Source organism: Electrophorus electricus, chromosome 12 (assembly GCF_013358815.1).
Source record: "Electrophorus electricus isolate fEleEle1 chromosome 12, fEleEle1.pri, whole genome shotgun sequence".
NCBI classification, from domain to species: Eukaryota; Metazoa; Chordata; class Actinopteri; order Gymnotiformes; family Gymnotidae; genus Electrophorus; species Electrophorus electricus.
Genome location: NC_049546.1, coordinates 13,292,144 through 13,319,448, shown reverse-complemented (window position 1 = coordinate 13,319,448; position 27,305 = coordinate 13,292,144). Strand labels below are relative to the sequence as shown.

Here is a 27,305-nt window from a genome sequence, read left to right as displayed (position 1 = left end):
CCACACCCACACACACCCTCACCCACACACCCCCCCTCACCCACACACACACACACCCCCCCTCACCCACCCCCTCACCCACACACCCCCTCACCCACACCCCCCTCCTCACCCACACACACACACACACACCCTCACCCACACACACACACCCTCACCCACACACACACACACACACACCCTCACCCACACACACCCTCACCCACACACCCCCTCACCCACACACACACCCCCCCCCCACCCACACACCCCCTCACCCACACCCCCCACCCACGCACCCCCCCCCTCACCCACCCACACCCCCCCTCACCCACACCCACCCCCCCTCACCCACACCCACACACCCCCCTCACCCACACACACACACACCCCTCACCCACACCCCCCTCACCCACCCACACACACACACCCCTCACCCACACACACACACCCCTCACCCACACACACACCCCCCTCACCCACACACACACACACCCCCTCACCCACACACACCCTCACCCACACACCCCCCCTCACCCACACACACACACACCCCCCCTCACCCACACCCACCCCCTCACCCACACACCCCCTCACCCACACCCCCCTCCTCACCCACACACACACACACACACCCTCACCCACACACACACACCCTCACCCACACACACACACACACACACACCCTCACCCACACACACACACACCCTCACCCACACACACACACCCCCCCTCACCCACACCCCCCCTCACCCACACCCCCCCTCACCCACACACCCCCTCACCCACACACCCCCCCCCACCCACACACCCCCTCACCCACACCCCCCCACCCACGCACCCCCCCCCTCACCCACCCACACCCCCCCTCACCCACACCCACCCCCCTCACCCACACCCACCCCCCCTCACCCACACCCACCCCCCCTCACCCACACCCACACACCCCCCTCACCCACCCCCCCTCACCCACACACACCCCCCCCTCACCCACACCCCTCACCCACCCCCCTCACCCACACACCCCTCACACACCCACACCCCTCACACCCACCCACACCCACACACACCCCTCACACCTACCCCTCATACCCACACACGTGACATGGAATGTACAATATCTCCCCAAATAATGCTAGCCCACAACACATCAGATGTTTATTTAATAACATCAAATCACAGTAATATCTGGGAATACCTTGAAAACTGTCCCTGAGAGAGAGGGAAGGAAGAGCAGCCTACTCAAAATTCAGCTGGATTGCTTTCGTGAGAGATGCCATCAGCATATTTTCAAATATCCTGCCATTGCCTTCAGTGACCATAACAGCAAAACTGTTTTATCTCTGCACTAGCTGACAGGAGCTGTTCAAAACGAGTCTGGTATGGAAAAGCAGAGTGAGCGAGGATCCAGAGTCCAATCACGGGCTGAGAAGCAAGGAGAAGGCTCGGGAAAATGCAGTCTGTGTGTGAAGAAATGGAATGACAAGACAATTTCTTTCTGGTGAGACGCAAATTTTGGGTTAATGAAGGGCTTTGTCGTTTTACAAAATGTAAATTGAGCAGAACCTTGTTAACACATGGAAACAGATTATATCGTACTAAATGTACACCATAAGCCTGAACTCCTAGCTTACAGCAACTTCATCTCTGTGCTTAGTAGCTTTGTTTTAAAGAGAAAATAATATTCAGAAAAGCTAAACCAGTTCAAACACGTTGGTGTGCCTCAGAAAAAAAGAACAAATGAGTGAAAACCACTGCTCCACATCAGGTACACAAAGCAGCTCTGAGTGTCAAGCTGGTAATACAATACGGGGACAGCACAAGCCTGTAGTTTATAGGCCTACTGAGCAAACCTGCATATGACCATCACCCGAGACGTTCGTTTTCATCTAAATGGTAAAAGGGGGCAAAACCTGCAATCATGAAACCAGAATCAAAACCACTGACATCTGAAAGCGTTGACAAAATGCATCAGTGGTACTATTAGTAATCTCCAGAACTGGAGAGACCAGAACCTCCTGAATGCTAATCCACCAAGTAATAACAGCTATTTAACAACTTAACTAGCAAGTCATCAAATGCAAAGCACTAATTCCTGCAAGCCTGATACCATTTCTTAAAAAAAGCAAACGCATATCAGAGATGTCGAGACATTGAAATAGTTCAAACCTTGGAGGTCGATTCCTTAAAGTCGTTGAGACCGTCCTGTAGGAATGAACGGAGATGACAGATGAGCTGAAGAGGTTGGCACACAGCAGGAGAAAGGGTTGGGGGAGGGGAGGCCAGCCGGCATTCAATACGTCCCCTTAAACACCTTGAAAGACTAGAACTTTGACATGGTTAGTGGATGAAGAAAGCGGACCACAGAGCCTAAAAACTGGCCTAAGCAGGAGCGTCAGCGTCTGGACGTGCCTGGAGAACTCTGCTGTCCTGACCATTAAAGCCTGCAGATGAGCCAGGTGCTTTGGTCTAAATGATGATTAGATTCTACCAATTCACTGTGTGAGTGCTGGAGATAATAAAAACAAACTAACTTCAGCTAGCATTCTAACATGGTGGAGCACTGCTACATCAGGGCTGAATGTATAGATGTCCTAAGTGTAAACTTGGTGATGTAAGGTCTCGGAGGTTAGGGTGCATATAGAATTACAAGCTCCCTGGTTGGAGGTAAGCAGCTCCCTCTGGAAAGGCTTTTGTTTTGGTTTCGTTTTGGTTTCCTCGCAGGCAGTTTCCCCTCTCTACATGGTGGCTGCTGGTGGTGCGTTGAGGAATGCTCCCCGGTTAGCTGGAAGGCCCGTCTGCCTTCACGGGAGGAACAGAAGGGCTGCAGGAGCAGAGGCAGGGCTCGCTGGACCGCTTTGCCGCCGCTGGGTGCAGACGCTCACCACAAAAAACCTCCAAAAGCCCGCCCAAAAAAACTAAACAAAAAATACAAACAAAAAACAAAAGGGGCGGGGCGGGAATTCACTCATATGTGAATGCTGGGAAAGAAAAAAAAGGTGGTGGTAAAGAGGAGATTGCTCTTGACAGGAGGATCCAAAACGGCAGCAGAACACTCCACCCCCTTCAGGAAGCACGGACAACGGGGTGATCTTACTTGATGTAATATGCAGGATCTCTTCCATGCATTCTCATCTTGGCATTTAAGGAGGAGGGAAAAAATTCCTGGATTCATTTATTTACTTTTATTCTTTCTTGATAGATAATATGCTATAGATGAAGCAGACACCGGTCAAAAAATTGAAAAATAACAATACGGTGATTTAGAAAAATATAATACCTATGTTTACAAAAACACTTTATATGATAAAAATATTTTCAGAGGCACTTCAGATGATTTTCTTTCCAGCACATACAAAAAAGCCAAAAAAAGAAGGGGCAAAAAAGGTGAAATTTGTGGGTTTTTTGGCAAGTCCACAGTATTCCATCGTAAAAAAATGGATACGTATTAAAAATATTCTCTCCAAAAAAAAAAAAAAATAGTCCATATACAATGCGTAACTTCTCCCCCCTGCTGCTCCAATGAAGGATGGGTTCCAGAGACCTCCTTTGAATGCTCTCGTGGGAGGGGGGAGAGACGAGGATGGTGTGGATAAAACATTGGCTCTCCGACGTGGGGGAAGGGACAAGAGGAAACAAGGGCACTGCCCTCCTCAGGCCATACTAACCTTAACCGCAGAGGAGTGCGATGGTGGAGAGTGGGTGTCGAGCTTTCGTCTTTTTTGTTCTGGAAGTTGAAGAAACAAACACAGCCTTTCAAAATCCGGCTAAAACTGTGAAGGATTTCACAAGGCCTACAAAATTGGTTAGGCATTACATGACACTTTGTGACTAATGAGTCTAAGAGAAAGGTTATCACCAAAAAATTTAATTGAATTTATTTTTGCTGGTGACCTTTTGTTTTCCATTCATTACTGGGGCTTAGATGCAGTTTATTAGACTGTGGTGCAAAATATGAATGGGTGACTTACTCATCCAAAATCCCAGGCATTATTCAATTAAACAAGCCTTTGAAGATAAGCCACAGAACTGTGCTCAGTAATGTTAGTTTGGGTATCAGGACTTACATTTTAAACTCCACAATCAAATGTTGAGAAAGAATCCATATACGAGTTACACTCCTGACTTTTCTCCTGATGCTCGCTTCTGTCATTTTCCTTCCTGACCCACAACCTGATGCTTCAATGTCTGTCTACTCCTGATACTGGAGATCAATGTTAAATTTTGCTTAGACTCAACTTATCTAAAACACTCCACTCCATAATCATGTTCTGAAGAACAGGACTTACTTCTAGAGGGAGATAGATCAGCAGCTTTGGTATGCATTATCCCATATACCTTAGATTATCACTTATTACTAACAAAAGAAATGGTCTTCTGTCAGTAAATTTGGAAATGTTTGCATTTAATTAAATGGTTTTCTTTTTCCTTTTCTTTTAAGGAGAAACCTTCTTGGATTAATTGCCTCAATAATGTCCTTATCCTTCTTGGTCTTTGAGACTGCATCTATCATGCTGTCCCAAACTCCATGACCAAATTAGGCAGATCTCCGTTTTTGTGGTTTTCTTTTTTGTCCAGTCTACTGAACGGGCAGTACAACAGTCACTGCCCAGCTCAAGCCAACTGTGTCTACCTAATACATTATCAGGAAATCTGCTCTCAAGCTTTAGGTTTCCACCTCAGAGAGCTATAATGATGCAAGCGTCAACTCCATACTCGAGCCCATTGCCTTACCCCGCTCAGACTCTGCTCCTTCTGATCTGGGAACTGGGGATTTGAGGGAGGTGGCTGCGGCATTCTTCTCTCCCTTGCCACTTTCCTTGAGCTTGCCCTCCTTGGCCACGTCTCGCTCCTTGGATGGCTCTTTGTCGGCACCCTTCCCATCGCCCTTGCCCTTCTCGTCCTTCTTGTCGTCCTTCCTCTTTTCTTTGTCACCCTTGGGCGTCTTCTCTTTGCCGTCGGCGGCCTTCTCATCTTTGCCAGCCCTGTCCTCCTTCTGCTGCTTCTCCTTCCCTCCTGCCTTGGTCTCTGGAGTGCTCGCCGGGTTCTTCTCCTTTTTCTCCTTCTTCTCCTTCCCACTCTTCTCTTTGTCCTCCTTCTCTCGGCTCCCTTTTGTGCTGTAAGAAAGACAGTGCAGGCTCTTTGAGGGCTACGTTTTAGGCTGCTGTTTGCTGATGACTTAACTAGAGCCAAACAATGATTCGTCGACACTTGCTAAAGGAGGCTTGTTTTGAATTACGAGGGTCATGACCATGGAAGCAATTCTCCACAATCTTACATAAATTGCCCATAAGGTGAATTGAACATCTCAAACATCTCAACACTTGTTATATGCAGCCTGTCATGATTCGGTAGACAAGAGCTATCTGCTTTTGATGCAATTTGAAACAAATTGTGACTCAATAAATATATATAGAGCTCTGAACTACAACTGCAAGTGCGAGGAATCAGACCAACCTCTCGCTTGTCCCCACTGAGGTGAACCACAAATGCACTCTGCTGTAGCTGCTCACCATGCCACCTTCCATGACCTCAGCAAACATGCCGAAGCCCATAGCAACCATTACAAACTCATTAAATTCACACTGTTCCTGAAAGGAGCTTAATGGACGCCTTTCTTGCCAACCCACCACAATTCCTTTTGAAGTCATCTTTCAAAATTATGTTTTATACAACCGATTTGATGGACCTTTCACAATTGTCTGTATGTTGTAACAGCCATGTCCTACTGAGATGGTTCCTTTCAAGACAGTTCTTTCAGCAATAGCTCAATTTAATAGAATAGTAAGAGGATTCTTGCCTGGAACAGTGTTCAATTTGATTACACAGTTCATAGGGAAGGTAGACTTTGATAAAAGACTGATTTATTTTGCGAGTAGCTTGAAATAATAAGCTAGTGCTAAACTTCCTCACCCCAGGGCCTAAACTTTTAATAATATTATCCAAGAGATGAGAGCAGTACATCATTCTGCAGTGCTCCGCCTTGGGTTGTACTGGCTCAGTGCATGTGTGTGTGTATTTGGGTGTGTGTGTGTGTGTGTGTGAAGACAAGGCTTTAGGTGTACCTGTTAGGCGTGCTGCTGCCATTGCTGCTGCTTGCTTTGTTCACCATGGTTGGGGTTTTGCTGGCAGTTTTCTGTGCCACCTGTGATTTGTCCTTCGATTTGTCTGTAAATAGCAAACGTACATAAAACTGTTAGACATGTTACATTGCATGGAAGTCAGGTCAATTAACGGCCCAGGAATGTTGCTTCCGAATGGAGCTATGGCTCCTAAAGCCTTGGTCACAGTATTTAAAAACAGAAAAGAAAAAAAATGGATTCTGGGATTCTGCAATAGAACTGTTTGGTAATAACGCCAAGTGGGTGGGTTGGACCAAACTCATACAGCCAGCTGAGCAAGTGACAACAATAGCTCTGAAATGATGATACCTTTATGGAATGGGCTTATTAAAAAACAGTTTGTGTGGGCATTATGTACACAGCGAAACTGGGGACATGCTTCAGAAACCATTGAAAGCTCATCAAAGCCGAAGGAAACGGAGATGGTGCTTCAGAAATGTGAACTATTTAAGCATACAGGGCAAATCCTTAGAGATGTGGTAATGATTTCACGTGAGGAGGAGCAATCATGAAGAGCAAGCCAACCACAACCAAGGGGGAAAAAAAACTAAAAAGAAACTTTAAAAAGTAGAAGAGGACTACTGACCCACAATTAATCTGATCCTGCACCACTTTTTTCGCTCCCTCACAAAAACATTAATTGATAATTGTGACTTTTGGCCACTGTTAAAAAGCAGAGTAAGTTTTATTGTAATTGTTAATGTACATTAAAATTAAATAGCTCTTAAGGGAGAGCTTAAGACTGTACATTACAGCAAAGAGTGGCTTTTTCCAGTAGGGAAAACCCACATTACCTCCCTGGTATGTGTACAACAAAGCTCACCCTTGAGCCTGGACGCAGGTTGCTGCATGGCAAAGCCTGGATTCATACTGCACATTGTTTACTGTACACTTAAGGACCTCATCACACTCCTTATGCTAGGCACCAAGCTCCAAGCGCAAATACCCCATCCCTGCGCAGCCCAGAGTATGGACCGCAGCGTCCCTCGGACCCTCTCCACATGGGGGCACTGTGCTCACCCGTGTCCTCGGCGGCGCCGTCCTCGCTCTTGACGGTGGATGCAGCGGGGGCAGAGGTGGCTGGCTTGCCGGAGTTGCCAGGGCCGTTCTGCAGGCCACCGGGGTTGGTACTGCTCACCGGCTCCTTGTGGTGGAACTCGTTCTCGGGAACCATATGCACTTTCCTGCTTTTCAACTGGCCAGAGTAGCTGCAAGCCACACATGTGGTTAAGAACACAGCACACACGGCACAGCAAAGCTAAACGCTAACTACTACAATGCTAGGTGCACCAACAGAGTCAACATGTAAACCGCTAGGGGCGGGGGTCTCAACAGAATAAGGACTATGAAAGCTTGTTAACACCAAAATATCTGAAAACATTTAGGTATTTGGCTGGACATTACAACTGGTTTGAGTTCCCCCAACTCAAAACGAATTTCTTGTTGATTCCATACACAACTACAAAAGGGCAAAGATCAAGTCACCCATCCATCTGGCTGGCTGGCTTATGGTGAAAAATCCCACAGGTGGCACGGACAAGTTTCATAACATTCCTGAATATAATTATCTTACGTCAGCCTGAAAAATTTATTTGGACCTGTAGCAGAATATATTGCACGGCTGGGGGGAGGGAGTAAGGTTAACCAAACTTAAAAGTCACGTCCTCATTAACCTTCACTGCCATGAACAAACAGCATTCAGCAAATGGCAATTTCAACTTCTCTTACAATTACTAAATATTAACACCCGCGAGTAGTTCGAAAACGAAGCCTGTCATTAGTGGGAATAAGAGAGGTGGACGGCCTGTGGAATCACTGGGGCCACAACTGGCTGCCGTCTGCGCCAAGCTCTAGCAAGACTAGGAAAGCTCATTATGATTGATAATAGATAAGATCGATGAGTCCAACCACTGAATTAATGGCGCTCATTAAGCTCCTATACAGAGGCTTTCCCTCCTGCCACTGTCATCACTTGCTCAGGCTGCTGTAGTTCCTGGTTTTTCTGAGGGGGTGCAGATGGTGATAGTTATGCCTCCCCACACCCGTACAGGCACCTCAGTGTGACATGCTTCTTAGCGGAGATTATCAGCCACTCTGGGTTGACTTGACTAGCTCTGATTAATGGCTCAAGCAGGGTAGATTTCATCAGCAGCACACAAGAGCATATGCCAGTGCCGCTGAAGAAGTGCACAAGGATAAATCTCTGCTTGCATGGCAGGGCCAGGCATGCAGAGACTCCTCGACAGCGGGTGGGCGGGCAGGGACTCCCAGACAGTTGGTGGGCGGACCCCCTTCACAATCACAACTCTCATGCTCCACTCTTTAGCATTCCATTCCAATGTGAGCACTAACGGCGATAAACATGGTTCACAGGCTTAACCGTGCAAATCGTGCCAACCCCAGTTGGGATTCTCACCCTGCTTGCCACCAGCCAGAGCCCTGAAAGGTGAGCGTTGGACCCCCAGCCCACAAACCAACACCCCAAAACGTTAAAGGCCCCATCAGAGGGCAGGGCGTAGCAGCGCATGGCTCTCCGCTCAGTTACCCCATGGCTAACGCATAGAGGTCGGGCCTCTTCTCCTTCTCTTCCTGGCAGATCTTGTGCACACGGCACTCCAGCGCCTGGCCCAGGTTCAACACCTTGGGGTAGTAGGGCAGGATCTTGGTCAGCACGATCAGGATGTTGCGAATGTGCGTGTACTCGCCGGTCTCCAGGCAATGCACGGAGGCCTGCATGACCGGGACAGCAACAAACACAGAAGAGAAGAACATGGCCTATGAAAAGGGAGCTTAGAGCTTGTGCTGTCTATGTCACCATGTCTCAACCTACTCCTCACGCATACCTAAACAGTCCACATTTCTGCTGGATCAAACAGCACCCCGCACAACAATAACAAGTTTTTAGAGCTCTTAACACCTTGGTTTAGCTGTGTTAGGAGCTGGAGCAGAGCACAAATATCGAACATCACATTTCCAGAAAAGTGGCACATTTCGAAGAAATTCTTTGGTGTGAAATCCTGATTCTAATTAATATTAATACTTAATACATTATACATTCTCTCTTAACTGTACAAGTTCCATGCTTGCATGAAAGAGTAAACAAAGATCACCAAATCCATAATGGCTTGACTCATTAAAGTTGATTACTGATCAACATGTCTGCATACATTTGCATATGGTACCCTGGGTTAATCAGAAACTAAGACATGCAACAAAGCAGCTCCATTGAATACTTCCATTAACATTCAAGCACAAAGAGCAAAAGAACAGCTCTTCCATCCATGTTCCTGGAAAATAAAGAAAACACACTAACTTTAGTAAGCTTATAATGCCATTTGTGAACAACGTGTCTGAAGTTCTCGTAGTCTAGCTGATCAGCCTTGTTTCCTCCATCGAAGCCACTGGCTCGGAAAATAGTAAGGAACCCAGGGTAATTGCCACACTCCTAAAAAGGTAAGTACAACAACAGAGACAAGTCATTTTAACTATAACAAGTTAGATAAAGAGAAACTTGCTGTTTTTACTTAATTCTGTGGTGAGGGCATTTGATGGGATATAATTATTCTCCTAGACACCATCAAAAATAAAATGCTAAAAACCATTTTATTGGATTGTGCTGGGTCAACTGTATACACTCCAATGCAATATTATCGTATTGCAAAATTGCATGATGCATTTTAACGCACGAAGGGTGGAAAGAAGAACAGATAATTGCAGTTTCATAATATTACATATCATTAAAGGTAAATGATTTTTGAAGTACATGGACACTTGAGCTGTTCTTTAAACTGAGCTTATTCGTTAAGCTGCCTTTAATCTCAGACAGCACAAAAACCAATAAAGTAACCTGAAAATTGTTCTGTGGGTCTGTGTTGTTCATATCAAAATTAGATCAGCTCTGTATCAGCACAATCAAAAAGAAGCATATGCCAATTTTTATCTCATGCATGCATGTCAAATTTTAAATAAACTTTGTTTATAAATCATCATGGGTTTGGGGTAGAATATAAATCTTAAAATCATATTATAGGTTCAAGTAACTGCCAGGTTAATGTCTGAACAATTGACTCATGACATTATGAAACACTCCACGAGATCTGAGTGATGTACCTTCTCATAGATGGCTTTATCGCTGTGCCATCGTGTCACTGTCTCCAGCATGCAGCACAGGAATCGGCCATAGCGACGAGACTCGTTCTCTGTACAGCTTGCCACTGTGTAGATTATGTCTGAGAACACCTGAGAGAGAGAGAGAGAGAGAGAGAGAGAGAGAGAGAGAGAGGGGAGAGACAGGCAGACACACAGACAGAAGACAGACAAAATGACAGACGAAAGATCACTGTGAACACCCTGTGAGAGAGATCATTGCCAGCATCACGATAAACAGCCTTTTACACGGCACTGCTTTAATACACATAATCAAACACTTCGCACAATCAGACCCAGCAGGAGATCACAAACAAGTGGAGAAAGGCAAAGCCGCCTGTGTAAGCCTGCTGGCTACAGCTAGAGCTCTTACCAATGCTGCTCAAACAGCTCTTAATTACTTGTAGCAGTTCCTTGCTCCAACAGATTGAGAAAGGGTAAGTGGGGAAGGGGGCCACTCACCCGGTCGTAGCAGAGCAGGGTGCAGAAGTTGGGTGTCTTCTGCTGGTGCACAAGCTCGACAAAGCGGGCGCAGTAGACAGCATCGATGGCTGAGAAGACGCAGCGTGGGAAGAGGCAGAGCTGCAGAAATTTGGTGATGGTCTCGTTCTTGGTTGATTCTGAGATAACAACGAGAGGGAATGAGGGGGGGGAGGGAAGGGGACATGGGGAAGAACATTCGACAATATCTAGACACACAAAAGATAGAGGCCAGTACTCACTGGCAAGCAACCAGTTGTCCTTCTCTAGCTTGAGACGGTGCAGCACCCTCTGCACATGCTCCAGCTGCTTCTTCTCTTCCTCCAGCAGTTTGTCCTGCAGAGCTGTGCACCGCTCCTTCTCCTTCTTCTTTTTGTTCAGTGGCTGCACAGGAGCAAAATCAACATTCTCAGCTCATTAAAAGCAGTTCATTCCCAAAACAGCCAATTTGCTTTTTAGGAATTTCAAGCTCAGCACAATGCATTATAACTCTAATCCATGTGTTTTCCCTATGAAGGTTTACACCAAGCTAACACCTGTGTAAACCACTGCACCATCTACAGATATTTTATTAGGATTTGGGTGGATCATGTCATACTAGGGTTGTTTGTATTTTTTTTATGCTATGAATCTGCACATCTAGGACACTTAAAACAGGCAATGCCTTCCTCACCATCTCTGTGTTCTCGTCGATGGCCTTGATCTGCATCTTGAGCTTGTTGACCTCTCGGTCGTAGGCAGAGTGCGGCACAGCCAGGTCGTACATGGTCAGCGACCAGAATGTGGCGTAAAACTGCGGCCGCAAATCATCCCAAACCTTGGGCAGGTGCAGGGAGACAACGGCCTCGTGCACAGGCGCCATCACCTGCTCGCATGCAGCAATGTACTTGTGGACCTTCTGCTGCTGTCGGTTGCCTTTCTCAGCCTTTTTCAGCTCGTCGTACTTGGACTGGGAGGAGGGGGAGAGAGGTGGGGCAGGGATGCATGTATTAGCACATTAGCATGAGTCAGGAGAGAATGAGCCTCAGGTTATGACTACAGTTGGCTGTGTCAGGGGAGCATAACGGGAGGTCACCGACAGCCACAGTATGAGCTCAACATAGCACGAGCTGCAATATTTCGTGGAGCTAAACAACTCCGTACTGCACAGCCAAAGACTGGGGAGGGAGAGGGTGTTTAAATCTGCAGCACATTTATGGGGGAATAACATGCATTGAGAATGATAAGGAAGTATGTTGTGACAATATGCTGCAAAGTGGATAAAGGGAAAGCCGCATGCCGCGCAGAGGGAGGGAAATCTTGTTAGGGAGAGGGAAGGAGAAGGGGCTGTGGTGGAAAGGGTGGGAGTTGTTTGCGAGCTTATGGTAGTTGTTTCCTTACACTCTTAAATTTACATTGTAGCCTCACACCACTCATGTTTCTTGTTAACTCAAAAATATAAGGAGAAAGCTAAGGGTGCAAAAACATGGATAAACGTGACATTTTCATGTTTCAGGGAACGTGTAATTAAAGTTCAGAATGACAGTGTCCAAGTTAGACTATTAAAACGCCCATGGACAGAGACTCACCAGAATCTGGTGTGCATACATAGGGCGGGACAGGAAGAAGGCAGCGTCGTGCGGCGTGTGGAACTGATTACAGAGTACGTCCACAGAAGGCACCCGCTTGATGTAGTCCTCCGTGCTGAGGTTGGATGCCAAGAAGCCACCGAACTGCACCAAGGTGTCATGACACTGTGTGGAGGGACACAAAGTTGGACCATTCATCAGCAATCGAGGCTGTCCCTTCTGTTTGCTGCTTGTTTCCCCACTTAAATGCAGATGCTCTTAATAAATCCTCGGGTTGCTCATTTATTTGGGGGGGGGGGGGGGGGGGGGGACTGCACCTTGCTTTATTAAAGCCATTCATCACTGGGAGCCCCCCACCCCCCTAGGAAATCGATGTAATGTGCAGTAAAGCAATTTAGCAGGAGAGGGCAACCTGGGGAAATGATCCTCAAGCCTCGCTGCTGAGTACAGAGCAGAATGCAGTCATGCAATGGATGAGCCCTGGGTCTACCATTACTGAAGTGTTTACTATTCCTTACCACTGTCACCACTGCTGACCAGGTCAAGGCCAAAGCAGGGCCACAGACGATGCATGGCAGCACAGGGAATTTGAGATAGGGACTTGCCTCTAACTCTTACATTATGAGTGGAACAAGGTGTAACTCATTAAAATCCTCTACCCTGTGTTTTTCTTTGTTTAATAGGAAGCCAAGCACTGTCACTCAAAATGCGTTTGAAACAATACAATGGACTACTGGTTTATTTTTGGTTAAACCTGACCTAACTGAACCAAATTAAATTTGACCAATGCATTGATGGATTTAATCTGTCTTAATGGTTATTATGTAGAAGAAAATGGAAATTGCATACTGAGCTGTGAACAAGTCTTAAAATAGGACCACATCAAATCTTCAAATAAATAAGGCCTTCAAATTTCTAAACACCAAAGATGAACGAATGATGATAAACTTCAGTTAATTGGCTTCCCATTCAGTTTGTCTTTTATTCTCTGTGTAAATGGCTAATGTGGATGCCATTTCCGAATGTCTCTGTGGTGCTATTTCAAACAGCAAACCAGCAATAAAATGTAAGTCCACGGTAGGGGAAGCCAAGTACAAGACCATCTTGAATGTGTCTATCTAGGTACCACAATCTCCACCAAATCCCATGCAGAAGACTTATTTCAGCAAGCATCTCGCCAGAGCTCCGCTTACTTCTGATACTTAAGTATGCAGGAAGGTTGGCTGCGTTCAGATAGCAGCAACCATGAAAACGCACATCAAAATGCAGCCCAAGATTGCTTTGGCCCACCTTTTCACAGCTCTAATCGCTGCCGAGTGACATGGCTCCCCTCAGGAACTGGCCAGCACTCAAAGACAGAGCTCAAGCGTCCTCCACCCTCCCACCCAGGAGATTGTAATGGCTCTGTCGCTCACTTCAGGACTGTGGAGCTGTGCCAATGAAAAGATCAGAGGGAAGCCTGGGTGTTTGCCATTATCGTTTCTGGTGGCTTCAGTATGGATGATGGAGCAAACTACTTGGTCAAGAGCGAGCAGGCTGGCCCTGCAGATGTAAAATCATCCTTACAAAAAGATCATGTTGGAGTTATACATTTGGCAGGACTGCAACACAGAACAACCTGCCCTCTGCTGCCTACTGTGACCAATATATGACATTCATAGCCTTCTATGAATGTCATATATTGGTCACAGTAGGCAGCAGCATCCTGACACAAGATGACGTTTGATGAGGAGTCACATGACGGCTCTGAGGCAATACAGATGTAGATTTTCTATCTCTGCAAGCACACTCCCCAAATTTACGAGAATCTGAACATAACTCAGTCCTTTGTATTTGAATTAGACATGGCATCCATACATAGCAAGTAGGGGCAAAAGAGAAAGCTGAAACAGTGACCACCAGTCAAGTAAAAGCCTAGAGACACATCCCTGATGCTGCCATATTGAAGGGAATTACTCAGGGCCTTCAGTTACTGTCCTTTGGGACAAAGTTGGAAACGTTCTTTTAAATTCCTCTGATTATGACCCAGACTGTGGTAGGTTCCACAGAGATCAAAACACCATGGAAGACAGTTAAAAAGACACCTTCCACAGTTGCGTCTCTACAAACGGCAGTTCACTCCAAAAAGCATGAGATCATTGACATGTCTAGCAAGCTGGCCAAGATGTAGATAAAGCTGGAGATTGAGTTTTCAGGACGTGTGCTAGAAGAACAATGTCAGCATAATGAACCTACCTCAATCAGCGGAAGACTTCATATTTTTAAAGCCTCATTTGCCAAAGTGAATTTCCCATCTTTGGCTAGTCATACTATTGAAATCAACTGCTGTCATTGCATACATGATAGCAAGACCACAGCCAATGCCCAGAAGCTTCAGAAGAACATTTTTTCGTCTGCTGAGAAATGCAGATTGCCAAGCTATTCTGTGGGAGGCTCACAATGCTTGTCCTATCAAGCATGGCAATGCCACGCTGCATTTTATACCAGACTAAAGCCACAGCTGCAAAGAGGAGAAAATTCACCCGTCATCACCTCTTCCTCATTTACCCAGCGATTCTTCACAATTGAGCACCGAGGCCAACAGTTGACCTTTAACTCCCCCAAAGTGGCTGAGAGCTTTTTGCACTCACTGGGCTAGTGTTAGTTCAAACACCGACTTCAAGGTTTTGTGCTTGCGTGATCATGTGAGGTCATTGCGCGTCACATCCTTATGACCAAAGCATATTGACTGGTAAATGACAAAATTAACAAAAACCAAATTACCAAGGTACCAAACTGACCACATGAGCCACCATACACATGCATATATACTAAGCAGTGATTCATTTGTAAAAAAGCAAGGGGGCTTTTTTACCTCATCTTAGGTGGTGAGGATTAAATAATAATATATTGTTCCTGTCTGAATCTGAACTACAGCAGCTGAATGTGCTGAACAAAGTACTGCACTGTCTAAGAAAGTTGTTAGATCACCCCCTACTGTTTGCATTTAAATAAAGGTTAATATTTGGATTGGAGAACTCATTTACAGACAGAATACAAAATCTTTTGTTATACATCCATTATTGATAATGGACACCTTATGTGATGTATAACAAAACTGGTCAAAAGGGGGTGCAAATGTAGGATGGCAATTTTACAAGGTGATTTTGTCTCTCTCTTTTTTTACTGGGAGGACAGCATCCCCTCCCACCCCCACACCCCACATTCTGGGAATGTTCTTTCTAGAGTAGATCTATAATCTAAATTACTTGATCCTGGTATTCCACTGATGCTACATTTGTGTATTAAATGACTACTCAACTCTTCAGTTGTCTCTGACTCAGCAAAGGACACTAATGGCAGGTTTTACTGCTACAAAAAAAACCTGCCTTACAACTTTGGACTGCCATATTAAAATCTGGGTATCTAGGTTTCAAAATATAGATATAGAAAATTTTACTGCTAAGCTTAACAATGCAAAACAAATCAACATTTAAGACAAGAACTGAAGTTTCCAACTGTATTACATAATGTTTATTATCTGGTTGGTCAGATAACATTGTATGTCACCATGACCATTGTATGTCACCATCCTACCTTCGCCACCCTCTACTTTCCCCAAACCTGTTGTGAAATGCAATAAAATCTTAATCACAAAAAAAATGAGATGGTTTGATGAAAATACTTCATGGCAAAAGGTCATGATTTGGGCCATTCTACAATATGACCAAAGTTACGCCCGTTTCAGTGGGCACAAAGGCCAATATGACATTTCGGCTGAAGCTCAGATAAACAGAGTGGACTGACGATTGTCAGCAGCTTTTCAAGAAAAGCCATTTGTCTCACTTAACTTTATGACTCAATGTAAAGCTGAAGGATGAAAAATGATCAATCAAAAAAACAAAAAAACAAAAACACAAAAAAACCACAACCATACCTTAAATGCTTTACTGATTCACATACTGGATATATAAATATTTATCATCCAGCCAAATTAAGGAATACACACAAAGCATTATAGCATCTTAAACATTATCCCCTACATAATTACACTCCGATGTGTCTAATCACACCAATGATGCAAATTAATATGTATGTAGCTCCTCATTTGAAAATAAACCCCTAAAACTCACAGCTCCATATTTTCATTGAGAGGAATCACTTTATACATTAATGGGCATCACCCTGCTTTGCAGCCCCTAAGCAATGCAAGGCCCTGCTATACAAACTACTAATTCGGTGCTTTTTTTTGGATAAGAGCACAAGCAGACTTTTCAAGGTGCCAAAGGGGACTTTATGCATAAATCATGCAATCACATTCAATGCATATTCAATGGCTGAGATGAGTCGATCAATCTTGGCGGAGCATCATGTGGAGACATGGCTGGCCTGCCACATTTCGGCTGATTGTAATGAGGTGTGCGCAACTTCCTTCGCAGGAGGAGAAAAACAAGCCAAATTAATAATTAAACCACTTCCCCACCGAGGTCAGGAAAAAGCTATGTTGCACATTCACACCACGGGCAATTATTCCCACAGTCCCGCATCGCGAGGGTGAATTCACTAAAAGCTCTAATTTGAGACATTCATAGACGGGTGTGAAAAAAAAACCTCCAGATACACTCAAGCGACGGCATCATTCCCCAGGCCCACACAAAATGGAACTGATGATGTGGAGTTTTTAGCACCATCTGCTATGAATCGTTGCATGCCTTGAAAACGTGGAGGAAATGAACACCGAGTTGGCATACCCAGTGAGTAATTGAGCTATGCAGCTGGGCAACATGAAAGGCAAACCATGCGTTTCGGTGTGTGTGTGCTTGTGTGTGTGGGAGACTGTGTGTGTGCGCTCTTGTTTGTCCGTGCACATGTACATCCCAAAAGCTCTTATAAACTCCCTTAGCAAGTGCTCTGAATGTATAATAAGCTTGAGCTAGGCTTACCTGAGGGTAAAGCCTGAGCTAGGCCACACAGGCTTACCTGAGTGTAAAGCTTGAGTTAGGTCACACAGGCTTACCTGATCGTAGAGCTTGCCCACTAGCTTCAGGTGCTTCTCTCCTCCCTCAGAGAAGACCACACCATTCCTCTGCTGAGCCATGAGCAGGCAGAGCGGCAGGGCCAGCTCGTGATCCAGCAGGGCATCCTTCAAACGCTGGGATGACTTCTTTGTGTTCCTGATCTGCCCAAAGTAGCCTCCCTATGAAAAAGATCACATCATTGCAAGAGTTTATACAAGTTGGTATTGTATCTGGGCAATGTTACATCACCCATCTATCTGCATCTGTGTTTTAGTGCCTTTCAAGATTGCGTCATTCAGGTAAGCATCATCCCCTCTCTGGACCATTTTACTTCAGACATTAGATTTAATAAGTCAAAATATAAGAGGAATTTGTTTTTGTATTGGTGTTTACTAAAAACCCTCATACTTTGCCTCACTCAGGGATCTAAGAATTTTTGCAAGTGAGCTCTTAAATGCCACAGGTTTCTGCACTTCAGAGAATAAGAAAAGTGTAGCCTCCCCTACTAAGCTAAAATAATTTAGGACAGGGGTAGACCCATTGCATGCTTAAACGAGTAGGGTTCCTGTTTTGGTAGAAGTTTAAAAAAAACAAACAAACAAAAAAAACAAAACAAGAATTTGATGTCTTCAGTACCCTTTAAAGAGGGCTGAGGCCTCAAAAAAAATAGCAAGTAGCAAGCACTGGTGCCATCTCTGAATCCTGCAATTAGTAAAACTAACACGAGGAACAAACCAGAAACAGACAAACATTAAAACTCCTAATGTCAAAGTGTCACTGGTAATTTACAATTAATGGAAAGACCACAAACCACTTCAGCTGGTTGGCAGTGTTGGGAATTTTGCACAATATAATCACATCTTAATGTGTTTGACCAACCAGAAGTGCTGACAAGGTTACTTCTTTAATTTACAGTACAGATTAGAGAATAAATATCCTTAAATGGAATTTGTAATGTATTCCATTAAATTACTCAAAGTGAGTAATGTATTTTCAACAGTGGGTTACTTCAGCATTCTCCAGGACAATGTGCATGTCTTGTGATCTCCAGAGGCTGCTGCTCTGTGCCGCTCTACCTCTGCTTTGAGCTGCTCTCCTCCAGTCATGGCCTCCAACTGCTCCACGGTCATCTCGTCTGTGATCTCAATCCCTGCCATCTTCTGCACCACCTCCTTCAGGATCAACAGGTCAAAGCTGCAGTGAAGAAACAAACACGGCCCCTCAGCATTTATGGAGAGTACCGTGGCAGCAGCCCCATCAAAGCACTCCGCCAGGCCACTGTGGTTAATATCTATAGGTGACGTGACCATGGACAGGGGCATCGCCAGTCTGCTCCTTCCTGTCTCGGGTCAATCAGATTAGCAGGAAGGTAACTGCAATACATTCACATGCAAGCAATGAGGACACAAGGCTTTTAAGGCACCATGTTAAATGTCAGTGCAAGTGACAGCAAGAAATGCACAGATGCATGCACAAACCCTGCCCCAGCCCCTGCTCTACTGTACTTGTGCAGCCATGTTATCGGGGAGACGGCAAGCTCTTTCAGAGGAGCCTTTCAAAAAGAAGCCGGGACTCAGCATTAACAGGCACAGCCAGGCCCTACGGGTCACAATCGTCCCTTTGAGAGGGGAGACAGGGCGGAGGAGGCAGCTGCCTGCCCCCACGGCACACACAATAGCAGAGGGACCTGGGAGAGAGAGGCAAGCGCATTCACACGCTCGCACGCACACTCACGCGTGCACACGCACAGACGCACCTCTTTCCTGCTTTCAGCTGGTTGGTCACATACTGCAGCAGGCCAGCCAACTCGATGGGATACTTCCGGAAAACAGCTCCACAAAGGCTGGCAAGACCTACGGAGAGAGAAGTTTAGCAAGGGCAGAAGAACGGGGCCGGTGGGAAATCACACAAAATGAATGAGGATTAAATTTATGGATAAGGATTAACAAGAACACATTTTTGTGCAAATTAAATAATATAGGATGTACAAAAATGTTATGACAAACAAGGTCAAATTCAAAATGACATCTGGCTGTGCCTCAATGTGATATCAGTTAAATCAGTTTAATCAAGTTTAGAGAGACTGTCCTGGACGCTTTTAGATGAATAACATGGAGGGAGGACTTTCAAAAACTTACTTTGAAGCCAAGATGATATAGTGGTGTCATCGTGCTTCATCTTCTCTTTCTCTGGGTTAGCCAGAGCTTCGATAATGCAATCTACCAAAAGGATCAAGGACTACAACATACAAGCTTCTTATCTTTAAAGAAACCACAGCAGTCAGGAGCAGTCATTTACATATTCAAAATGTGCTTGATATACACTATATTGCCAAAAGTATTCGCTCGTCTGCATTCGCATGCATATGAAATTGAGTGACATCCCAAATTTAATCCATAGGGTTTAATATGATGTTGGCCTACCCTTTGCAGCTATAACAGCTTCATTTCTTCTGGGAAGGCTTTCCACAAGGTTTAGGAGTGTGTTTATGGAAATTTCTGACCATTCTTCCAGAAGTGCATTTGTGAGGTCAGACACTGATGTTGGACAAGAAGGCCTGGCTAGCAGTCCCTGCTCTAATTCATCCCAAAGGTGTTCTATCAGGTTAAGGTCAGGACCCTGAGCAGGCCAGTCATGTTCTTTCACACCTATGGACCTTGCTTTGTGCACTGGTGCACAGTCATGTTGGAACAGGAAGGGGCCATCCCCAAACTGTTCCGACAAAGTTGTGAGCATGAAATTGCCAAAAGTCTCTTGGTATGCATTAATAGTTCCGTCCACTGGAACTAAGGGTCTGAACTTAACTCCTGAAAAACAACCCCAAATCATAATCGCCCCCTACACCAAACATTAAAGTTGGCACAATGCAGTCAGAAAAGTACCTGGCAACCACCAAACCCAGACTTGTCCATCGGATTGCCAGACGGAGAAGCATGAATATTCATTCCAGAAACCACATCTCCACTGCTCAAGTCCAGTGGAAGCATGCTTTACACCGCTGCATCTGACGCTTTGCATTGCGCTTGGTGATGTAAGGCTTGGATACATCTGCCCGGCCATGTAAACCCATTCCATAGTTATCTACGCACTGTTCTTGAGCCAACCTGAAGGCCACATGAAGTTTGGAGGTCTGTAGCAATTGACTCTGCAGAAAGTTGGCGACCTCTGCGTATTATGCACCTCAGCATCCACTGACCCTGCTGTGTCATTTTACGTGTCCTACCACTTCATGGCTGAGTTGCTGTCATTCCCAGTCGCTTCCACTTTGTTATAATACCACTGACAGTTGACTGTGGAATATTTAGTAGCGAGGAAATTTCACAACTGGACTAGGATGCACATGTGGCATCCTATCACGGTACCACGGCAGAATTCATAGCTCCTGAATTGGAACACCTGAATTCAATTTGGATGGGCAAACGAACACTTGGCAATATAGCGTAGTCGCAGAAAATTGGTCTCAAATACTCCAACATAACCATCAAAGTTCCGGTGATAAAGGCAAGTGAAAAAAGAGGTTCGATTTTGAGCAAGAGAGTAAAAAAATTAAATAATTCTCCCCCCCCCCAATGTTGTCACTTGGGAGTAAGGCACCAGTCAAGGTGAGCTATTACATGTCAATGAGAACAGAGAAAAATAAAAGGGATGGAGTTCTGAAGAGATCAGCAAGTTCCCTGGATGAGCGTTCATCAGAGAGAGACAGAGAGAATGCATGGGAAGTGCATGTTGGTGCGTGTGTGTCAGGGACTGAGCAGGATTATTATTAGATGCAAAGGTGGTTGATGGGTGATAATTCTCAGTGGGCTAGAGGAAGGATACAAGCCAGCACATCGTAGTTGAGAGAGGTGAGGTATTTTAGAGAGTCCACAACAGGGGTGATGAGGTTGTCGTACCACTGGATCTGCGAGAGGATCTGAAGAGAGACAGTAGGGTCATTAGGTGCCACATCCATCAGACCGCTGTTTTAAGTTTATAACTTTTGGCAGCTACTTTAAATCTTCAAAAATACAGCATCATCACTCATCTGGGATAAAGACATTTAAGCTATCGATTTTGATGGTTTGCAAGTTGGCAAAGCTGAATGTCATAATTTGAGCAGCATCTCCACTCGTCTTAGACAGTGAGTGGTTTTGGCTTCCTGAACGAGAGATGCTAACGAGATGCAGCCTCCGACACCCTCCTGTCGTTGTGCACCGGGCTTGGCCTAAGGGGCTTTGGCAGGTTCTGGCCACATGTGCGGGGCATGCCTACTGGCTGAACCAGAGCACACGTTCGCCGTTTGGTTTCAACGGCAGCCGTTAATTCTGGGTGCAGTGGTCTATAAATGCACTTTTTAATCTCAGGAGCAATGAAAACTGATGGCACGCTGCAGATAATAAAGGGGCCCAGTAAAAGGCCATCATTAGTTTAGCCGACCATTACGCTCGTCACGAGTGATAAAGCACTCACATAATCAAAGAGAATGGTAGGGTTACTGTGGCTCAACTTGCCAATCTGCCTCCCTGAGGGCTTCACGTTCTCCTTCGTCAGTCGCCTGTGTGTGGGGGGGGGGGGGGATGAGGAGGGGGAAAAAAACAAACAAAAAAAAAACAAAAAACAACCAAGAGACAGCGAGTTAGAGAGAAATTAATGCTTCTCATTCGGCTAACACCCACTGCCTGCTGCTGCCGCATACAAGGTGAAACATGCAGGATGTGCGTGAGTATCCCAGCAGAGTGTAGGACCAGCGTGGGTCTGAAGATGGTGTATTGCGGTGCGGGAGCGCCCCAGCCTGGTTTACCACCATCATGAGCAGTCGCACGCACGGGTTTAGGCTTGGCGATTTGAGAGCGGTGATGACACCACTAGGCAAACTTTTAGGGCGATGGGTGGAGCGCAGCGTTTTGGCTTACCGTGGACTGAGGGTCACTGGTTTTAAAACAATGAGCCTTGTGCTGTTTGAAATGCAGAAAAGAAGAAGGAAAAACAGAACAAGGGAACAGAGGAAAGGATGGAGCGTGAGGATTGGGGGGGGGGGGAGAGAAGGGCATAGTAGTGTGTGGGAAAGCAAGAGAGCAATAACAGGACTAAGCAAAAATGCAAGCACACACACTCGCATGCAATCATGCATACACGAACGTGGAGCGGATGATGTTCATGCGTGTTCCTTAAACTGCACCACGGACCCTAATTGGTTTGATTAACCTTCAGAGTACAATGAGCATGCTGTAATGATGCCTCCTGGTTTAGGGCCATTAAAAAAGAGGAAGGTGAACAAAGCGTCTCCATTTGGAAGAAAACGAGAAAGGAACAGGCTCTGAACGCACACAATCATAGTCCAGTCACACAGCAGTATGGGTTTTATAGGACATATGGCCCATGGCTGCTGCGTTCCATGAACTCTTGTTCAAGAAGAAAACCAAAAACAAAAGAGAAGAGAACATTAGGATTCAATAGCCATACTGTGGGTTTCCTCATAAAAATCTTTTCTGAATATTTTTCTAAAGGTGCGTGTGTGGTCCTTGGCAATCTTAAGGAATCAAGAGCAGTCTATCATTTCTGCTTCAGGGCTCAAAAGGAAACTGCGGCAACACGTATGCTCTCACTCACACAACCCCACCCACACAAAAACACACAGACCTCGAAGTGGCCCTCTCTTATTGTATCTCTCTCTGCAACCATTACCTCAAGTTCTCTGCTAAGCATGAAAGATGCATCTTTGTATAATGCTCCCAATACACCAGTCAGCACAGTCCTCTTATTGATGCTTCCCCTCCACACTTAACGGACAAAGGCAGCATTTAAACACTTAGGCACCCAGATTTTCTGCTTCAAGCAAGGAGACTGTTCTGGCATACCTGAACCCTGACAAAGGAGCTTCCTGCAGCAACTTCCCAAAAAATGTCCAGCCACTGAAAGACCCTAAAGCTAAAGGCTAAGAAATATGCATGCAGCATAAAGGTCATAAAGGAGTGGGACAAAGAGTAGCCACAACATCCGATCTCCTGGGTGTTCCTGGTGAGAAACGTATGATCTGACCACTAGACTGGCAAATTACCCTCTCTTTTTGCGGGTGACGGTGTCCATCTCAAACAGCCCAAAATCCAGTCTTGGAGATCCACCAGCCTGCAGCTCAGGTGCTGCCAAAGACATTGAATCAATCTGCATGGCAGGGTTCTACAGGGCGAGTAAATCGCTTGCATTTGCTCCTTCTACTTAAAAAAAAAAAAAGTGCAAATGGAATTTTAATGTAGGAGCATGCATGCATGCAACAAGAGACCCAAGTACTCTAGCTAGTTTTACTGCATACTCATTAACTGTGATTACAAACATGTCCAGTAATGCATGGAACTGGAAAAATCATATGCTGCTATTCTGACAGGGCAAGATGAAAAAAGTCTGCTTATTGCATTGCACAGTGCGCATGTCAAGTAATATATCTAAATACCTGCTAAATAAATGATAAATAATGTGAGTAGCTTAGGGAACGTGAAAGCAGTTAGGTAGCCATCCTACCTACAAACGGAGTTAATTGACTGTGTAGCTTGTCTAACTAAAGGCAAATATGTTAGCTATCGTTTAAAGAAAGTTGAATATTATGTAGCTCATACATTAGCTGATTAACATTATTATTAATTTACATGCTACCCACCAAACAACTGAACACAACCGTTGAGACAGAAAATCCAAACAGGTATGTAACACACACGCACGCACACAATAGAATTAATATTTAAAATAAAACTATACTATATTCTACTCTGTTGTATTGTAAGTGAATGTTGGTTAATTAATGCATTCATGTAATTAGACATGGTCTTCAGTATTAGTCTGAAAAAAAACTCATTACTGCATTGAGAACAAAAAGGAATATCAAGTTTGTGCTCGTACATTTTTCTGTGATCCTATATTTTTGATGTCAGGAGCACCAGCACTTGTTGGCAAGAATGTTACTGTAGAGCTACCGATATATCTTTACCACTGTAATGTCTCTCAATATGCAGCACGACCTTCACTGGTTAGCAATGAACATGGTATGGTATCGACTTGGACAGAAAAGGCTGGTGTTGGCTCTGAATGCCTTAAGTACACTGCTTTAACATGCAGCCACACCACATGTGAAGCACCACTGCATCAGAGGGGAGCGTTAGTGGATGGAAAACCATTAACTTGGGGGGTAAAGAACATTAGTGGCGGATTAGCTGCCTAGGGGATAAATGCAGGGACAGTTCTTACGAGAATGAGTCACACAAAATTGCTTTGTTAAACCCTTCTTAAACTGCATGACCAATTAATTTCTGATTAAACATTTCATTTGAAGAATTTAAAGAAATTAGCAAATGCTGGGGAAATCTGTATTAGACTACAATACTAAGATGTAGCACAATCTACTAGCAAGGTTAACTAGCTTGAAGTTGATATTGTTATTGATACTGACTCCTGTTAATGAACAGAATTATATTTATGTATAAAAAAGAACCAAGATTTAGGGTAGGCCATCACATGCAACTGTTGGATACAAAATAGCAATTTCCTGATACATGTTGTCAGTAATAAACAGTTTGGCCTTCCAACAACAATTCTTAAGACATAAGGATCAATCCCTATGCATTTTCTCAGTCAATGGATCTCATACAAGAACAACCCATACAAACACTGTCATTCAAAATATGCACATAATCATCTTCACCCTAACTTGTTTTAGTTGTGTACCACCTGGTTTTGACAAGACACTTTAACAAATTATATGAAATAACTATTTCTGACATTATGCACCCTGCTTTCCAATCCATGGCGTTATCAGCAACTAATTCTATCAATGCTCTAGTGAACCAGGCTAATCATTAGCTTGAACTTAGTTTGTTGTTTTGGACAGTGGTTTCATTCTCATGGCAGTCCTATATTATAGCTGTTGAAAATGATATTTTTAAAGCCACTGCATCTACACTATACACCTTTACATCATAATGATCCCTCCAGAGCATCTATGTTGGGTGAGGGTCTCTGATTGTCCAGTCCTTTGTAATCGGTAGCAAAAATTTCTTAATGGTCCATCTGGATTAATCAGTAAACTTTGTCACCTGCCATTAGTTTGTTATAGATCAGTTGTGTGCATATAGCATATACAAGAGACACCTAGGGAGCCTGTTAGCCATCTTCCAAACTAGCCAACCCACTCTGCTGAGGGCAGAATAATCTGTACATTTTGCAAAAAACTTTATTTCTAGCACTGTACACCTCTTGCTGTTAATCCTTTAGCATCATGCTACTGTATAATATTAGTGTTCCATGTGTGGCATTAATTATCAGATCGCTATAATAAGCAATTGGCGTAGTAATTATCAACAGAGTTCCAAATTATACTGAAATAAAACTAATACTGAATTAAAATCAAATCAAAAGGATGGAGAGAAACCCATAGCAGGTCAAACTCAAATATAATCAAGTTCATTTATCTGCTAAAACAAAGTGAGACCATTACATTCAGAAGGTCGGCAATTAGATAAATCTTGTTCAATGTATCGAAGACCAGCAGAGGGGACAATGGCATGCCACACAGGAGCAGAGAAATCTCTGTTTTCCGCTGTTTCTCTGGTTAGTGAAGACCTGCCAGGGTAATCGACAGACCTACTTCTAATCTCTCTTGGCCTGAGAGCCATCAGTGCCAGTGAAGGGAATGCCTCAAGAGCAAAGACATGTGGTGCTGCATGTAGGGTGGGAGTGAGTCTCAGAAGAGGGGTGGTGTTCCAGGTAGCCTTTGTCAGCGCCACTGCTTTGTACAAAAGTTGCGGCCTCTCACCCAAACAACCCTCTTCTCACCCTCCAACCTGTTCATCATTTCAGACTGCCATTGCTTCTTGGCCTGAGGCCAAGAGTCACCACGGTTCCTTATTTTTCCAGCTGCTCAACCTGACCGTTACGTGTCCTAACGCCTCAGCATCTTATTTGACAAGGCCATGTACCAATTTAAAAAGCCATGTTATTTATAAATAAAGTTTGCCCTGAGTTTCTGAAGGCTCTGCAGGTCCTTCTATGGTAAAAAGGCTAGATATGTCCCTTAAGGTAAACTGGTAAACAATGGTCACTCTTGTCATCTTGAATGACGGGCACGTTTGCATAGCAAGCGGGTCCCAAGCATACATGCCCAGCTGATGACTCTTGGGAAATACAAGCTGGCAAATGACGACATCATGATTAAAATCTAAGGAGGCTAAGGAGATAGGGAGACATTAAATGCTTGTGTATGCTAATTAGGCTACAAGTGAAATATCTGCCAGTAAACAGAATAAAATCTTATCAATGATTATAAATGTATATACAGAAAAGCAATGAGCATCCATGGATTGTTCAGTAAAGGGTATGAATTGCCAAACTACTAGGCTATGTCAGTCACCAGCACACCAAATGCCCTACTAAACAAACAAAGGGCCCCAGCACCAACACTCTTGAAAGCTAGAGAAGATAAGCTACTAAGACCTAGCAGGACCAAGCAGGTCAAAGCTGTCCAGTATACACAAAAGGTGCCGTAAACACCACAGCTGTCCCACCTGCTGTTTTGACAGGCTGGTCAAACCCTGACGTCGGGCTTTCTTTGACCTGTGCCCAAATGCAGAGTGACTGCCCCCACCATGCTGTGGCCCAACTTCCTCTCAGCTTTACCACGAGTGTCCACCCAAACCCGGATACAATCTAAATCATCCATCTTTTATACAACCAACATGAAAAGGCAGAGAGGGGCTTGATGCAGCAATTCTACAAGGCTGCTAGCTCGTGAAGAGTTAAATCCGATATGCATAGGAGACAGGCATCAAAAACCTGCATGCATGCACAAGCAGAGGAAAGGGGTGGAAAAAAAACAAAACAAAACAGAGGCACACATGCAGAGATATACAAAGCACAAGGTAAACACTTTTCAAGGAAGAGTCAAGGTGGCACCAAGCAGCAGATGTTCTAGGCTCTCTTCCAGTAACACAAGATAGCATGTCATCCACCCGATATTCACACCTTAGCAACACACCTCCTCAGGCACTGAA

General features: G+C 44.8%; 1 protein-coding gene across 3 annotated transcripts in view; it reads right to left on the bottom strand.

Annotated features, from left to right (window-relative positions):
- The window catches only part of thoc2 (THO complex 2), a 56,208-nt gene that overhangs the window by 10,900 nt on the left and 18,003 nt on the right, over nucleotides 1–27,305 (bottom strand). The window contains exons 16-34 of one of the 3 annotated variants that reach the window (XM_027029027.2): nucleotides 21,742–21,826; nucleotides 21,112–21,205; nucleotides 19,431–19,511; nucleotides 19,049–19,145; nucleotides 18,369–18,486; nucleotides 17,292–17,471; nucleotides 12,296–12,460; nucleotides 11,401–11,676; nucleotides 10,970–11,111; nucleotides 10,710–10,867; nucleotides 10,212–10,340; nucleotides 9,415–9,546; nucleotides 8,647–8,831; nucleotides 7,122–7,309; nucleotides 6,045–6,147; nucleotides 4,714–5,096; nucleotides 3,648–3,706; nucleotides 2,149–2,184; nucleotides 1,071–1,892 (exon numbers count right to left, since the gene is read on the bottom strand). In XM_027029027.2, the coding sequence (XP_026884828.2) occupies nucleotides 1,869–1,892; nucleotides 2,149–2,184; nucleotides 3,648–3,706; nucleotides 4,714–5,096; nucleotides 6,045–6,147; nucleotides 7,122–7,309; nucleotides 8,647–8,831; nucleotides 9,415–9,546; nucleotides 10,212–10,340; nucleotides 10,710–10,867; nucleotides 10,970–11,111; nucleotides 11,401–11,676; nucleotides 12,296–12,460; nucleotides 17,292–17,471; nucleotides 18,369–18,486; nucleotides 19,049–19,145; nucleotides 19,431–19,511; nucleotides 21,112–21,205; nucleotides 21,742–21,826 (2,635 nt within the window). In that variant the 3' untranslated portion in view covers nucleotides 1,071–1,868. Of the gene's footprint in view, nucleotides 1–1,070; nucleotides 1,893–2,148; nucleotides 2,185–2,760; nucleotides 2,961–3,076; nucleotides 3,707–4,713; nucleotides 5,097–6,044; nucleotides 6,148–7,121; nucleotides 7,310–8,646; nucleotides 8,832–9,414; nucleotides 9,547–10,211; nucleotides 10,341–10,709; nucleotides 10,868–10,969; nucleotides 11,112–11,400; nucleotides 11,677–12,295; nucleotides 12,461–17,291; nucleotides 17,472–18,368; nucleotides 18,487–19,048; nucleotides 19,146–19,430; nucleotides 19,512–21,111; nucleotides 21,206–21,741; nucleotides 21,827–27,305 lie in introns of those variants that run through there. The other 2 variants (XM_035532043.1, XR_004776719.1) reach the window with 2 other exon arrangements.